This window comes from Oryctolagus cuniculus, chromosome 17 (assembly GCF_964237555.1).
Source record: "Oryctolagus cuniculus chromosome 17, mOryCun1.1, whole genome shotgun sequence".
NCBI classification, from domain to species: domain Eukaryota; kingdom Metazoa; phylum Chordata; class Mammalia; order Lagomorpha; family Leporidae; genus Oryctolagus; species Oryctolagus cuniculus.
Window position 1 is genome coordinate 41724341 of NC_091448.1, and position 15082 is coordinate 41739422.

Below are 15082 nucleotides of genomic sequence, written 5' to 3' on the forward strand. Positions count from 1 at the left end.
ATGTTTTCTCGTATGGCTCCTTAGTGTTTAGTTTAGAAAGACCTTCCTCAAGAGTTTCTATGGCTCTCCTAGTCTTTCACTTGTTGTTGGTTTAATTCTCAAACCTTTGATCGAACTGTGCGTGTTCGCGCGCGCCCCAGAGCAGGCAAGAGAGCCGGCCTCACTCTTTCCCAGGGGCTAGCTCCTTTATCATAAAGGAAGTCTTCCAGAAGTCTCAAACGATAGCCGTTAGAGAAAAATGAGTTAAAAACAAATGGTAAAAGCTTTTCCGTAAGGGCGAACTCAAGAGCGCCCACCGGCCCCTGCAAGGAGAAAAGCTTGCTTTCCGCGCCAGCTTCTTGGCCGAGGACCCCGGAAGGCAGCGGAACGCAGGTGTGCGAGTGCCGGGGGCGGGCCGAGCCCAGCCACCGAGGACTGTACGGCAGCTGGGGAACGGTTTGACGGGGACACAGGGCCGCTCTGAGGCCGGCGAGATGCTCCCTTCGTTGCAGGAATCGCTGGATGGGGAAGAAAAGGAGCTGGAGAGCAGCGAGGAGGGCGGCCCTGCAGAGGAGCGGAGACTCGAGCCGCCGCCCAGCAGCCACTACTGTCTCTACAGCTACCGCGGAAGCAGGTGCGGGCGCCCGGCCCGGCCTCCCTGGCCGCCCCTGCGGCCCCGCCCGGGTCCTGCCCCCCAGCCCGGCACCCCACCCCTGGCCCGGCGGCCTGGCAGCGCCCACGCTGCACCTTCTCCTCTCCCAGCCTAGGGCTCTGGCCTGAAGGGCCCCCCGGCCTCAAGCCCTGTGGCCGCTATCTGTCCACGTGTCATCTCAGCCCCTGCCTTTCGCCCCTACTCTTGGTTTAGTGCCCAGCCCTGCACGCTCAGCCTCTGGCCTTCCTGTCATGATCTCCCCACAAGCCCCGTTTCTGCCACACACCCGCACCCCCAGCCCCTGTCCTTTCTGTGGCTTTTCCTTCCTCCTGGCTGACTGTTCCTGGGGCTGTTGGCGTTGTGAAGTCTGGTTTTTCTTTTAAGAGGAGTTTTGTCAAAGTGCTGGGTGTTAAACCTTTCTGCATCCCTTAGATGTCCTGAGAGAGGGGCTCTTGACAGCACTGTCAGAGGAGGGCACTGCCACCTTGCAGTATTTTTAGTTGACTCCTCGCCCCCTCCCCCGGATGAGGCCCTCATACGCCCCTTAATTTGGAACCCGAAATTGACAGCATTATTATTGCTTCTGTGGCTTACAGATTGGCACAGCAACGAGGGGACAGTGATGATGGAAGCCCAGGTGGCACAAACGCAGACACTCCCTCTGGTGATGATTTCAGGTAAAAATCGCGTAACCCGTGCTTGTGCTTTTGCCAGCCGATGTCAGCGGCTATGGTATTTCCACGGTGCTTCACTGAGTCAAACCACCCATTCGTCCTCCCCTGACTCATTCATTCCCTGACAGTGCCCCTGGTGATCTGCTAGAGAGAATTAGTCTGAATTTCTTAATTGGAACTCCAGTGAAATATTCAATATCATGTTGCTGCTCTTTGACTATTTAGCGGCTCCTGTACCATACACTAGAATGTAAACTCCAGCAAGGGTTGGCTCTTTTGTTCCTTGATGTTTCCATGCCTTGTGCTTTGGTGCCTGGCACAGCGTAGACATTGAATCCATATTTATTCAATGGATGCATCAGTGCATCCTGACATTTGATGTAAAACAGGATGTAATACAAAAAATACTGTGTTCACTGAATGGGTAAAGGATGATTTTAGGGAATTTTTCAGGTAGCATAATAGTATTGTGGTTATATATGTGTATATTCCCGTTTTTCTTAGTATTTATTTACTTGAAAGGCAGAGTGATGGAGAGAGAGGGAAAGACACAGAGGAAGAGATTTTTCCATCCACTGGTTCACTCCCCAAATGCCTGCAACAGCCAGGGGCGGGCCAGGAGCAAGGAACTCCATCTGAGTCTCCCGTCTGAGTGGCAGGGATCCAAATGCTTGGGTCATTGCTGCCTTCCCAGGGGCATTAGCAGGAAGCTGGCTCTGATGCGTGGGGTAGCTGGGACGCAAAGTGCCATTCTGACATGGGACGTGGACATCCCATGCAGTGGCTTGACCCGCAACACCTGCCCCCGTGTGTATATTTTTAAAGTCCTCATCTTTTAGAGATACATAGTGAGAAATGCAATGATGCCTGAGACTTGCTTCAAAATAATCTGAGGTGGGTGGGGAACATCATGTGTGCACAGATGAAACAGGATTGGCTGTGAACTGATAACTTGAAACTAGATGGTGGGTACATGTGGGCTCATCACACCATTCTCTCTACTTTTTATGTGTTTGAAATTTTCCATAATATAAAACAAAAGACCTTGAGAAATAATGGGTTCCTATTTTTGTTGTGAAGTTTGGTGATAGAAGACCTTTTTCTTTCTTCATTCTGTTTATAATCTAATCTAAACCTGAAATACTAACCTGGTGTGTTTTTTCATGGGTCGTAGGTAGGCGGAAGTTTGAGGAAAGAGGAGAAAGAGGAGGTTATGTAGGAGTGTAGAAGAGAGAGTGAACCAGGAAATGTAGTGATACTGGGCAGCTGTTAGCGCCCACCTGGGGCTGATGACCAGTGGCTGGAAATGAGATCAGGTACCGTGTTTGCAGGGTGTAGCCAGCCACACTGGACACAGGTGCAAGTGGGTGGAGCGCGGGACTAACAAGGCTGAAGTTTGCTAAGCAGGTGTAGTGAAATGAAAGCAGCAGAGCAGTTGGAGGAGAATGTGTACGGCACACAATTTTTTTAGTTGGAAATTATACTTCAGGTAACTTGAAAGAAAATGATGTGTGCAGGTGTGCCATTATAATGACTGACCGTAGAATTTAAGCTGAGTGAGGAGAAGGGAAGTGAGACGATAAGAAACTTGAGGGGCTGGGGAAAAGATAGGAGCAGTGGATTGGGGGTTCCGAGGGAATCACTGCTGGAGAGAGTGAGCGAGAAAGATGCGATTCTTTTACATTGCCTGATGAGAGGGATCATACTTGGTGATACACTATCCTAGGAGCCCTCCCAGCAGGGAGGCAGACAGCTTTCCCAAGGTCTTAAAAGAGCCCCTGGCTTTGGTTCGTCCTGTTTCACTCACGGGTGTGAACGCGCCAGTCCGCTGGTAAGGAACGTGTGTCTCTCCTCCGTCCAGCCTCTCCTTGGTGGACACTAATCTGCCATCAGAAGTGGAGCCGGAGCTGCGCAGTTTCATTGCTAAGCGTCTTTCGAAGGGAGCGGTCTTTGAAGGGCTGGGTAATGTTGCATCTGTGGAGCTGAGGTACGTGTAAAAATGTGCTGTGTCCTGAGTGTGTATTTCTGAGTTCAGTGTGAGAAGTGACAAGCAACTCCAGAAGATCGGCTCTTGCTGCGCCGGCAGTCTTGCTTCTCTTGCAGCCCAAGCACTGGGCCTCCCACACAAATGGGGAACAGACCCAGTGGAGTGGCAGAGGCTCTGGCACCCAAGTGAACTTTAGTTTTGTACTTGGAAGAGAAGAGTGATTTCACAGAACTCAACCTGGACACTTTAAAGTTTGTGAAGTGTTTTCCCAAACTCCGATGCAATTTTCCCCGACCAAGCTGGGGTGCAGCAGACACTCTGACTTCCATGTTCAGATGGGGAAAGAAACTCAGCAAGGTTGAGTGGCTCGCCCCAGGTCACAAGGCCAGTTATATCAATGGAGTTCTTCAATTGCTGCATTTTGGTTCAGAGATGAAGTCGGCATACAGATCCCCTCAGGGGTGGGAGGCAGGGCTCAAGAGGAGGCCACAGGATAAACACAGCCCATCTGCCTGAGGCAGCAGTGATCTGTGAAGGTTTGGGGGAGGGAGGGAGCATGCTTATTTGAATGTAAACATGGGTGTGCTATGAACAAGAGTGAGATTTGAAGTTTCACAAAAGACAGGAGAATTTAAAGAAATTTCACGCCTGGTAGGAGGCGCTTCAACCAAAGCCCTTCAGGATATAAATTCATTTTCCAGTGCTGTCCAAGTAAACCATTGAGAATTCTGGGAAGCTCTGAATTAGCAGGCAGTCCAACAGTGTTGCCAGATCAAGACAACCAGGGGTCAGAGCAGTCCTCAAATTTAGAGGCATGAATTACCAAAATATACATTTTACCTTTTGCTTTATTTTTCTAGAACCCCAGGGTACCAAGTTGGTTGCTATTATTGCCTTTTCCAACAAGAAAACCTGCTTCCTGAAACAGCAACACTGGACTCTGAACACAGTCCTTCAGAGTATGTGGTCTGCTTTTTAGGAGGGTCTGAAAAAGGACTTGAGCTATATCCTTTCCTTAGTTTTTTTTTTTTTTTTTTTTTTTTTTTTTTTTTTTTTTGAGATTTATTTATTTATTTGCAAGTCAGAGTTACATAGAGAGAAAAGAGGCAGGCAGGGAGGGAAGGAGGGAGGGAGGGAGAGAGGGAGAGAGGGAGAGGTCTTCCATCCGATGGTTCACTCCCCAGTTGGCCGAAACAGCCAGAGCTGCACAGATCCGAAGCCAGGAGCTTCTTCCAGGTCTCCCATGCAGGTGCAAGGGCCCAAGGACTTGGGCCATCTTCCACTGCTTTCCCAGGCCATAGCAGACAGCTGCATCGGAAGTGGAGCAGCCAGGTCTCGAAATGGCACCCATATGTGATGCCAGCGCTTCAGGCCAAGGTGTTAACCCACTGCGCCACAGCGCCAGCCCCTCCTTGGTTTTTGAGGATAGAAAAATGTGGGAAGGCAAGTGGAGGGATATTACTTCCAACCTCCACAAAGATTTTCTACCCCTGTATATTTACTTGAATGTCATACCTTAATATGGTTATTTCACTTAGGCTGGGTTTTATTATTATTTTTTAAAATTGTATTTGAGGCCGGCGCCGCGGCTCACTAGGCTAATCCTCCACCTTGAGGTGCCGGCACACCAGGTTCTAGTCCTGGTCGGGGCGCCAGATTCTGTCCCGGTTGCCCCTCTTCCAGGCCAGCTCTCTGCTGTGGCCAGGGAGTGCAGTGGAGGATGGCCCAAGTGCTTGGGCCCTGCACCCCATGGGAGACCAGGAAAAGCACCTGGCTCCTGCCATCGGATCAGCGCGGTGCGCCGGCCGCAGTGCACCGGCTGCGGCGGCCATTGGAGGGTGAACCAATGGCAAAAGGAAGACCTTTCTCTCTGTCTCTCTCTCACTGTCCACTCTGCCTTTCAAAAAGTTTTTTAAAAAAATTGTATTTGAGAGAGGAAAAGGAAGGGAAGGAGGGAGGGAGAGAGGTAGGGAGGGGGAGAGAGAGAAGGAAAGAAGGAAAGGAAGGAAGGAAGGAAGGGAGAGGGAGGGAGGGAGGAAGAGCGAGGAGAGGGGAGAGGGGAGAGGGGAGAGGAGAGGGAAAGAATATGGCTATGCTCCCATCTGCTAGTTGACTTTCCAAATGCCTGCAATAGCCGGGACAGGGCCAAGCCAAAGCTGGGAGCTGGGACCTCAATCCAGGTCTCCCATGTGGGTGGCAGGGACTCAAACACCTGCTGCCTCTCAGGATATGCATAACAGGGAACTGGAATTGGGGGTGCTGGGGCTTGAGGCCAGGCACTGCAGTTTGGGAGGTAGAATTTTTTTTTTTTTTTTTTTTTTTTACTTATTTGACAGGTAGAGTTAGTGAGAGAGAGACAGAGAGAAAGGTCTTCCTTCCGTTGGTTCACTCCCCAAATGGCTGCTACGGCCGGCGCACTGGGCCGATCTGAAGCCAGGAGCCAGGTGCTTCCTCCTGGTCTCCCATGGGGTACAGGGCCCAAGCACTTGGGCCATCCTCCACTGCCCTCCCGGGCCACAGCAGAGAGCTGGACTGGAAGAGGAGCAACCGGGATTAGAACCTGGCACCCATATGGGATGCCAGCACCACAGGCAGAGGATTAGCCAAGTGAGCCACAGCGCCGGCCCCATGTGAGGTAGGCATTTTAAGTGGCTTCTTAACCATGAGGCCAAATGCCTACCCCATCCTTGGCTTGTTTTAATGTATAGTTTGCATTATTTCAGAGACTTTACATTTCTGGTAGAGATTAAACATTATCTTGATTATTCATCCTTTATTGCTTCCTTAAGAACATACTTTCAGGCTTGAATTGGACAAGTACATTCAAGGACTTAAAAATGACATGACCTGTGAGGTAAGGTGACTGATTAATAGTTCTTAAAGAAATGATTAACATACTGTGACTGCTCTATCTGGCAAATCACATAGGTAGACACAAAAATACCTAAATTCTGAAAACTTGCCACCTTGTGGGATAGCAGACAGGTGATTTTTAAGGGAAGCAGGGAACATGGTCCTTTAAGTGCCAAAAATTTCCCTGGACTGCTCCTGAGATTTTCTATCTGTAAAAAATTCACTCTGTTTCATGGAATGGCTGGTCAGCAAGAGGATGTGCTTTCTTATTTCTAGGCCTGTAAGATTTACATTCTAGTCCTTTTACAAACAGTCCGTGTGGCCTCTGGCACCCAGAGATATGCTATCCAGTGGGTCTAGCTGTCTTTGGACTCCATGTCAAAGATTTTTAGAAACGTTCCGTTAATCGATTCTTTATGAATTAGATATATCTATGTTGACTACTTTACCCCAACCTTTTAAAAACTATGCGTTCAGCATGCAGCAGTTGTTGAAGTCATAACTCCTAGATTGACTTCCTGTCACACGCAGTGACAGTTCTTTTTACTTGCCATGTACTTACTTGACACCGCAGGAGGCGAGGTTAGTGAAGGAAGGAGCCAGGCGCGTGAGTCTGGGGGAGCTCTTCCTGTGTGACACTAGGCCCCAGAGAGAAGCCAGAGGTGCCGAGGGTAGCATTCTGACACCTGCACTTTGCTATTTGTATCCTTTCCTGTTCATATTTTGAATATGAATGAATGCTCTACTTCAGTCATTCACTGGGCACTTAAGCAGCTCACACTAATGTTTCAGACACAGGTGCTCGGGAAATAAGGATTATTGGAGAGTATCTCCAATGAGTGCACAATGAGTGGGGAAGATAGACGTGTAAATGCCCAACTCTTCCCAAGCAAGAAAGAGCACAGAACTCTATTAGTTCAGTCTTTTTCATTTTATGTAATGAATTCTCTGTGGATTTAAAGAAATTTAGTGCAGGGTTAATCCCTATCCTGCCCAATAAATATAATTCCTTTTTTTTTTTTTTTTGAAAAATTTATTTATTCGAAAGTCAGAGTTAGAGACATCTTTCATCTGCTTGCTCACTCCCCAGATGGCCACAATGGCCAGGCCAAAGCCAGGAGCCTCATCTGGCTCTCCCATGTGAGTGGCAGGGCCCCAAACACTTGGGCCATCCTCCACGGATTTTCCCAGGTGCATTAGCAGGGAGCTAGATAGGAAGTGAAGCAGCTAGGACATGAACCGGCACCCATATGGGATGCCGGCGTTGTAGGCAGTGGCTTTACCTGCTACACCATAATGCTAGCCCTCACTGGTAGCGTTAGGTTATAAAAAGGAGATGTTGGGGCCACTGCTGTGGTGTAGAGGGTAAAGCCGGTGCCTGCAGTGCCAGCATCCCATATGGGCACCAGTTCGAGTCCCAGCTGCCCATTTATGACCCAGCTCTCTGCTATGGCCTGGGAAAGCAGCAGAAGATGGCCTAAGTCCTTGGCCCCTGTACCCTGCTGGAGACCCAGAGGAAGCTCCTGGCTCCAGATCAGTGCAGCTCCAGCCGTTACAGCCAACTGTGGAGTGAATCAGTGGATGGAAGCCCTCTCTCCCTCTCTCTGCTCTCCTTCTCTGTGCAACTCTGACTTTCAAATAAATAAATCTTTTAAAAAAAATAAAAATAAATAAAAAGGAGATGTCTATCCCAGTTCTTTCACAGTCAAGTGTATGGTGAGTAAATTGCTATGTTCACCAGCTTCTATTCAGGCAGATGTCATCTCCTCACCTAGGAAATGGGCCTGGAGAAGGGCATCAAGTCCTATCTGAGCAGCTGGTTTGAGGACGTGGTGTGCCCCATCCAAAGGGTCGTTCTTCTCTTCCAGGAGAAGCTTACCTTTCTGCTGCATGCGGTGAGTGTTGTCCAAACAAGAGCACTTCCTGAAGCCAGAGTTGCTTTGGTAGCGTTTCTATTATTTATTTGGAAAGCGGAGTGAGAGAGAGAGAAAGAGGTCTTTCATCTGCTGTTTCACTCCCCAAATGGCCCCAACAGTGTGACTGGGCCAGGCAGAAGCCAGGTGCCTAGAACTCCATCCATGTTTCCTACATGGGTGGCAGAGGCCCAAGTATTTGGACCATCTTCTGTTGCTTTCCCAGGCACATTATTAGGGAGCTGGGAGTCAGCAGAGAGAGATGGATCATCCATCTACTGGTTTACTAAGTGGCCACAACGGCCAGGGCTGAACCAGGCCAAAACCAGGAGCTAGGAACTTCATCCAGGTCTCCCACATGAGTGGCAGGGGCCCAGGCACTTGGACCGTCTTCCACTGATTTTCCCAGGCGATTAGCAGGGAACTGGATCAGAAGTGGAGTAGGCAGGACATGAACCAGTGCCCACACAGGATCATGGTATCTCAGGCAGTGGTTTTACCCGCTACTATACAATGCTGGCCCCAAGTTTGTATTACTTAGAGTTCAGAGGTATATTCATTTTCTCTGAACCTTGCACACCCCTCTTCCCACCAGTGAATATTCATTCTAGCTATGCTATCAAAATAGACTACTTCTGGGGCCAGCATGTGGCTCAGTGGGTTAAAGCCACGACCTGCAGTGCCAGCATCCCATATGTGTACTGGTTCGAGTCCCGGCTGCTCTACTTCCAATCCAGCTCCCTGCTAATGCACCTGGGAAAGCAGTGGAAGACAGCCCAAGTATTTGGGCCACTGCACCCACGTGGGAGACCCAGAAGCAGCCCATGACTCCTTGCTTCAGCCTGGCCCTGTCCTGACCATTTCAGCCATTTGGGGAGTGAACCAGTGGATGGAAGACTTTTCTGTCTCTCATTCTCTTTCTGTAACTCTGCCTTTCAATTAAATAAATAAATCTTTTTAAAAAAATAGATATTTTATTTACTCAGAACCTGAAAGTTATATTACCAAGTGAGACTTGAATTACAAATACTGGCTGAGTCTTCCTAACAGGATTTTTTAAAATTATTTTTATTATTTGAGAGGCAGGCAGACACATATCTTCCATCTGCTGGTTCAGTTCCCAAATACCCACAGCAGCTAGGGCTGAGCCAGGCTCATGCCAGGAGCCCAGAACTCAATCCAGGACTCCTTCTTGGGTGGCAGAGACCCAACTACTTGAGCTATCACCCTACTGCCTGCCATGTTGCACATTAGCAGGAAGCTGGATTGCAAACAGAGCCAGGACTCAACCTCAGGGAATCCGGTATAGGATGCGGGCATCCCAAGTGGAAACTTAACTGCTATGCCAAATGCCCGCTCCAGCATAACACACTTTTAAATAATTACTTTGTGAAGTGATCTGGAGAGTTGTTATTTCCAAGACATTTTGAAAGAAAAACAATTCCTAAGTAACTTTAATTTAAAAAAAAAAGTTAGTGAGCAGCCTCTGAAGGCAGCTGTGGAGAGCATGAGGCGAGGCCTGTCAATCACTGTGTAGTGTGATAGTAATTTGGGAAGGTAACATTTAGTCAGGAGTGGCTGCTCCATAAGGAAAATGAGAACATGTGTCAGGCAGGCTCTTCTCTCTCTCTCCCAGGCTTTGAGTTACACGCCTGTGGAAGTCAAGGACTCAGATGAGAAAACGAAGAGAGACATTAACAGGTAATGTGTGTGCAGAGGGGAACCTCTGCCATCTCCTACTGAGCTTTCCGGTCGTCAGTTCCTCGTGCAGAGTGCATTTGTGTCTCCTTCCCATCCTGCAGTATTGTGTGTGTGGCAGGTTTCTGAGTGTGGCCAGTCTTCAGGGACTTATTCACGAAGGCACCATGACATCTCTGTGCATGGCTATGACGGAGGAGCAGCACAGGTGTGTGGTCATCGATTGCAGCGGCTCCCAGCCACGATTCCGTAATGCAGGTGAGCCACAGGCTCTGACGCAGCCTCACGAGCCCTCGTGAATCCCAGGACCACCTTTGCACGGAGGACAAATGCTAGAAACATAGCCTTCCTGCCTTGTGCAGTTCTACACAGCCATCCCAAACTTGCTGAAAACAACAGCGATTCTGCAAACTCAGAACTCTCCTCAGGCCTAACAGTCCCACTCCTAGGTATATATAGAACCTCTTAAGCATGTGCACAAGGAGACAGACATGAGGATGTTCATGAAGGTATTATTTGAAACAGGAAAGAGCTGAAAACAAATGTTTATCAATAGGAGATTGATAAACTGCCATCTTCAGGCGGTGGGAGTGAACTAAAGCTACATGTATTGTGTTGGCTTTCAGACATACAACTTAGGGAGACAGCCGTTAAAGAAAAGCAAAATAACATATATGGGACTGAGAGATACAATGGGATGTGGCACAAGTTTAAAGAAATATGTGAGAATGAAGATTCTTTCTGATAGGAAAGGAGGAACACGTGATGAGGAAGGGGCACACAGGGGCTTCAGCCACTCTGCTGGGTCTTCGCCATGTGTGAGCACACTATTTTTTAGGCCTTTGCAGAAACCCTAAATAATTCATTGTGAGGGTCTCCATAAAGAAGTACCATCTTGAGCTTTGTAGGATTTCTTGTTTAACTTCTCTAAAATATTTTGTAGGAAGCAATCGGTTTTGTGAAGAGTGGATGCAGGCTTTTTTAAACGGCGCTGAAGGGGGTAATCCTTTCCTCTTCCGACAAGTGCTGGAGAACTTTAAACTAAAGGTAAATGTTCGGCTGTGGGCCAAGTGTCCCATCCAGGGTTTGTCTGAATCTTAGTTGGTGCCAGTGGCAGAGAAACAGTATGCTGACAGCTGTAATGCCTGTTAAATAGGACGTCCTCAGCACTGGGAGCAGCAGCAGGCGTTCCCTTTCATGTTTCAGTAGCTTCTGCATACATGCAATTTCATTTCCAATAAATTGGGTTCACTGCCTGCTCATCTTACAACTTATGACTTATCTTAGTGGCAAAGCACAAAAAAAAGGGTTCATTGCCTTAGAGTTCAGAATTCTGATAGGGCAGAGGGGAGTGTTGTCACTTTGTTTAGGTGATTTTAAAAGTATGTTTACTTTACATAATGGATTGTGTTTTACCAAGGACAAAGCATGTTAGCAATAAAAACAATGGGAACATTTTAAATAAAAGCAAACATCTCAGCAGCATATGTTAAGTTCTCAGCTGGATAGGAGGTTTTTCAGGCTTCCTCATTATCTCACTAAACACATATTTAACTGCATAATCTTCTTCTAGGCCATACAAGACACAAACAATTTGAAGAGGTTTATTCGGCAGGCAGAAATGAATCATTATGCTTTGTTTAAATGTTACATGTTCCTAAAGAACTGCGGTAGTGGAGACATCCTTCTGAAGATTGTCAAAGTGGAACATGAAGAAATGCCCGAAGCCAAAAATGTGGTAGCTGTCCTTGAAGAATTCATGAAAGAAGCTCCTGCCCAGAGTTTTTGATCGTGTTTTAGCTGTGTCATGAAGTCGTTCAGTCACGCTCCGGCGTTTGAAATTGCAGTTGTTATCATCGCTCGTAGGATTACTATTGAAGATCATCCGAAACATTCCAGATTCTTTCTCCTTTTGTACTTTGACATTTGAACTTAATAGGAAAATCTGAGGAATGTCTTCACCGAGGCCCAGCTGTGTTCTAGTTGCAGCATTTCAGTGTTTCACCAGCCCCTTGAGCTCTAGACTTTAGGAAAGTGTTGCTTAAAAAACTTCAGAGGTGGTTTTGTGGCTTCTCAGGAGTTTGTTACAGTATCAAGCAACTTCTCTTCCCAGAAAAAATTATATAATTCTTTCAATGGATTGTAGCTTCTTTAAAAAAAAAAAAATGGAATACTAGTTTTAGGACAGGCTAGCACCACTACACCATTTTGGAGATGGACTTGTGCATCCTGTGGGTGCTTGATACGTATTTTCATCTGATTGACAATAGATGGATGATGATGCCAGCTTTTATGTCAATATGCAAATAAATCATGAGTGTATGAGAAATTACGTGAGCTTTAAAAATAGATGTACTACCTTCAAGGTACAACGTTGTGTCTGGTGGATTGGCCCCATCAGCACTTGTCTTTGTTCATAGGTATTTGCCGAGAGCCTGTAGATTGTTTTTTCTTCTAGATGAAAATTCTGGAGTTTTTAAAGAGTGTTAAGAAACAGTATATAAATCTGGGGCCAGTGTTGTGGCGTAGCAGGTTAAGCTGCTGCCTATGATGCCAGCATCCTATAAGGGCACTGGTTTGAGTCCCGGCTGCTCCACTCCCTATCCAGCTCCCTGCTAATGCACCTGGGAAAGGCAGTGGAAGATGCCCCAAGTGCCTGGGCCCCTGCAGCCATGAGAGCCCCAGATGAAGCTCCTGGTTCCTGGCTTTGGCCTGACTCAGCCAGCCCTGACTGTTGCAGCCACTTGGGAAGTGAACCAGCCGATCACTTCTCATCTCTGTCTTTCCAAATAATCTTGAAAAAAAAAAAAGCATATAAATTACAAGCAAACTATAGGATGAGTGGTGCAAACAGCAGTTCTTCCTGTCAGTCATTGACTTTGTTTTTCTGTGCATTTGTGACAAACTTCAGATTGTTTTACTGAGTCAAGAGAAAACGCCCTCTGCCGGCCTCTGGGGGTTCCCAAGGAAGCCGACTGCAGCCCCACACGCTTGTTCTACCTAGCTGCATAGCGAATTTTTTTGATAATGATTTTTGTTTAGAAGATGAGAAGGCTTGTGTTCTTACTGCCCTCGGGATGCTCAGAGGAACACAAGCCTGTAGAACTGAGGAATCCTCTCTCAGCGGGATCCAAATTCACATGAAGTGCTGAGTTTTTACTTTCAAAGTGACGATGCCCTCTGCCTTCTCTCGTAAATCTAGGGACATGACTCACTGAGCCATTTCTTTTCCTTTAACGAGAAGTACAATTCAGGATCTTCGCAAATGCTTTTATGTGGTTTCAAACTTCAATAACTGGGATTATAGGGAGTGTAGAAAAAAATCTAAGTAGCATGTTTTAAATGGCATTAAATTCAGGATGACTGGGAAATCAGCAATGTTGTGACACTATCCTTGAATCTGTCTAATGCACTTGGTTGCCCACTTGAAGATCAGTTTTTAAGTAAGCAACATAAGGACATCAACATTTTGAGTCTGGAAAACATCCTTTTCATTTTCACATTTGTATGTCATTCAAGAGTCCATGTTGTAAATAGCATTTAAAAGTAAATGTAAAAATAAATAAAAATAAATGTATTACCTACTATAAATCATAAGAATGTAACATACTGCATATCAGTACTATAAACAAGAAAAAAGTGTCTTGGCATTGAATATCTTGTCATAAGGAACAGAACTTATGATTCCAGCATACTCTATTCTGATTTTAATATCCTAACATATTAACCTTTAAACTTTAAAAAGTTTAAAAATGGATGTCTAGATATGGAATAAATTTATGTATTACTTACGTGCTGTACACAGATGTATGTTTGTCATGTATCAAGAATGGTTTGTTTTACCTGTAATTATATTTGTAATAATAAAATTTAACTTCTCATGAAGGCATCATTTTTACTTAATGAGCTCAATTCTCAAGTCTGACATTTTTATTAATCCCTAACAATTTTGTATGGGAAATTATACTCATCATACTAAGAAAATCCAACCCCCTGCTAGGATACACCTTCCAGCATCTTGCAGGAGGCACCAGACAGGGTCTCAGAGCAATTTCCATCACAATGTTTTATTCATTGTCCAGGGAAGTGAAAACCATAGAACTCAATAACCCAAGCCGCTTCCTTTCCCTCATTCATTATTAACAATGACAGAATGGCTGTCCCTCACCGGAGCATCACTTAAACCAGATGCCAGGAGAGCCTGCAGGCTCCGCTGACACAAGCCTCACTTTCCCGGACTGGGGGCTGCTCTGCTGCCAGAGCCCCTGCTGGCTCCCATGAAGCCTCTGCAGCTGGGCCCTGTCACTGCCAACTGTGCCTCGCAGGCTACATCACACACGCAGAAACGCTAGCCTGGAGAGCAGGGCTGGATCCGCAGCCACAGTTTTGTTGTCCACCACTTCTAGGAGGGCTGGCAAGGTGGAGCTCCTAAGTGAACTCCAAGACAGTGTGCCACGGTTCACCACTGTTGCTGCGTGGCCCTGGCCCTGGTGCAATGAGACCAGATCCTGTCTATTTGTTGTTTAGTGTCCCTGAAATCTCAGATGCCCAAGAACCAAGAGCTTGAAGGCAGGAACCAGCAGCCGGGTGTGAATCTAGCTATGTCAGCAAGTGACTCTCTCTAAACCTTGCCCTCGGGTGTTAAGATGAGGATAGTTATACCCACTTCACAGATAGTAGCTGTGAAGGGGCCGGCATTCAATATGGAGCTTAAGATACTGCTTGGGAGACCTGCATCCCATCTGGAGTTCTGGGGTTTGAGTCCGACTCCCCTTGCAATTCCAGCCTTCTGCCAGTGTGTGCAGCAGGTGAAGACTTGAGTACTTGGTCCCTCCCAGGAGACCCTGACTGAGTTCTTGACTCCTGGCTTTGGCCTGGCCCAGCCCTAGCTCTTGTGGGCATTTAGGAAGTGAACCAGCAGATAGAAGATTCTCTCTCTGCCTTTCAAAAGTGATTTTAATAAAAGCTCCAAAAATGCCTACCCCAGTGCACAGCAGGTAGTAGGTATGCAGTAGATTGTCTTTTTAATTACATTATTAGTGAACACCTTATTGAGTTACTGGAAGATTTTTTTTTTTTTTGGACAGGCAGAGTGGATAGTGAGAGAGAGAGACAGAAAGGTCTTCCTTTGCCATTGGTTCACCCTCCAATGGCCACCACAGTTGGTGCGCTGCGGCTGGCGCACCGTGCTAATCCAAAGGCAGGAGCCAGGTACTTATCCTGGTCTCCCATGGGGTGCAGGGCCCAAGCACTTGGGCCATCCTCCACTGCCTCCCCGGGCCACAGCAGAGAGCTGGACTGGAAGAGGGGCAACCGGGAAAGAATC

General features: G+C 47.1%; 1 protein-coding gene across 4 annotated transcripts; it reads left to right on the plus strand.

The window, feature by feature from the left end:
• Nucleotides 1–361: 361 nt before the first annotated feature.
• C17H17orf75 (chromosome 17 C17orf75 homolog) lies at nt 362–13641 on the plus strand. 4 transcript variants are annotated; one of them, XM_051824658.2, is made up of 10 exons: nt 362–613; nt 1228–1308; nt 3167–3292; nt 4153–4296; nt 6089–6146; nt 7921–8040; nt 9695–9759; nt 9878–10014; nt 10700–10803; nt 11330–13641. In XM_051824658.2, the coding sequence occupies exons 1-10, from the start codon at nt 474–476 to the stop codon at nt 11543–11545; spliced, it is 1191 nt and encodes a 396-aa protein (XP_051680618.2). In that variant the 5' UTR covers nt 362–473; the 3' UTR covers nt 11546–13641. The 4 variants fall into 4 exon arrangements, with proteins under 4 accessions (XP_051680618.2, XP_069917189.1, XP_051680619.2 ...); XM_070061088.1 differs by having other exon boundaries at nt 11420–13641; XM_051824659.2 differs by lacking the exon at nt 7921–8040 and having other exon boundaries at nt 401–613.
• Nucleotides 13642–15082: the final 1441 nt, after the last annotated feature.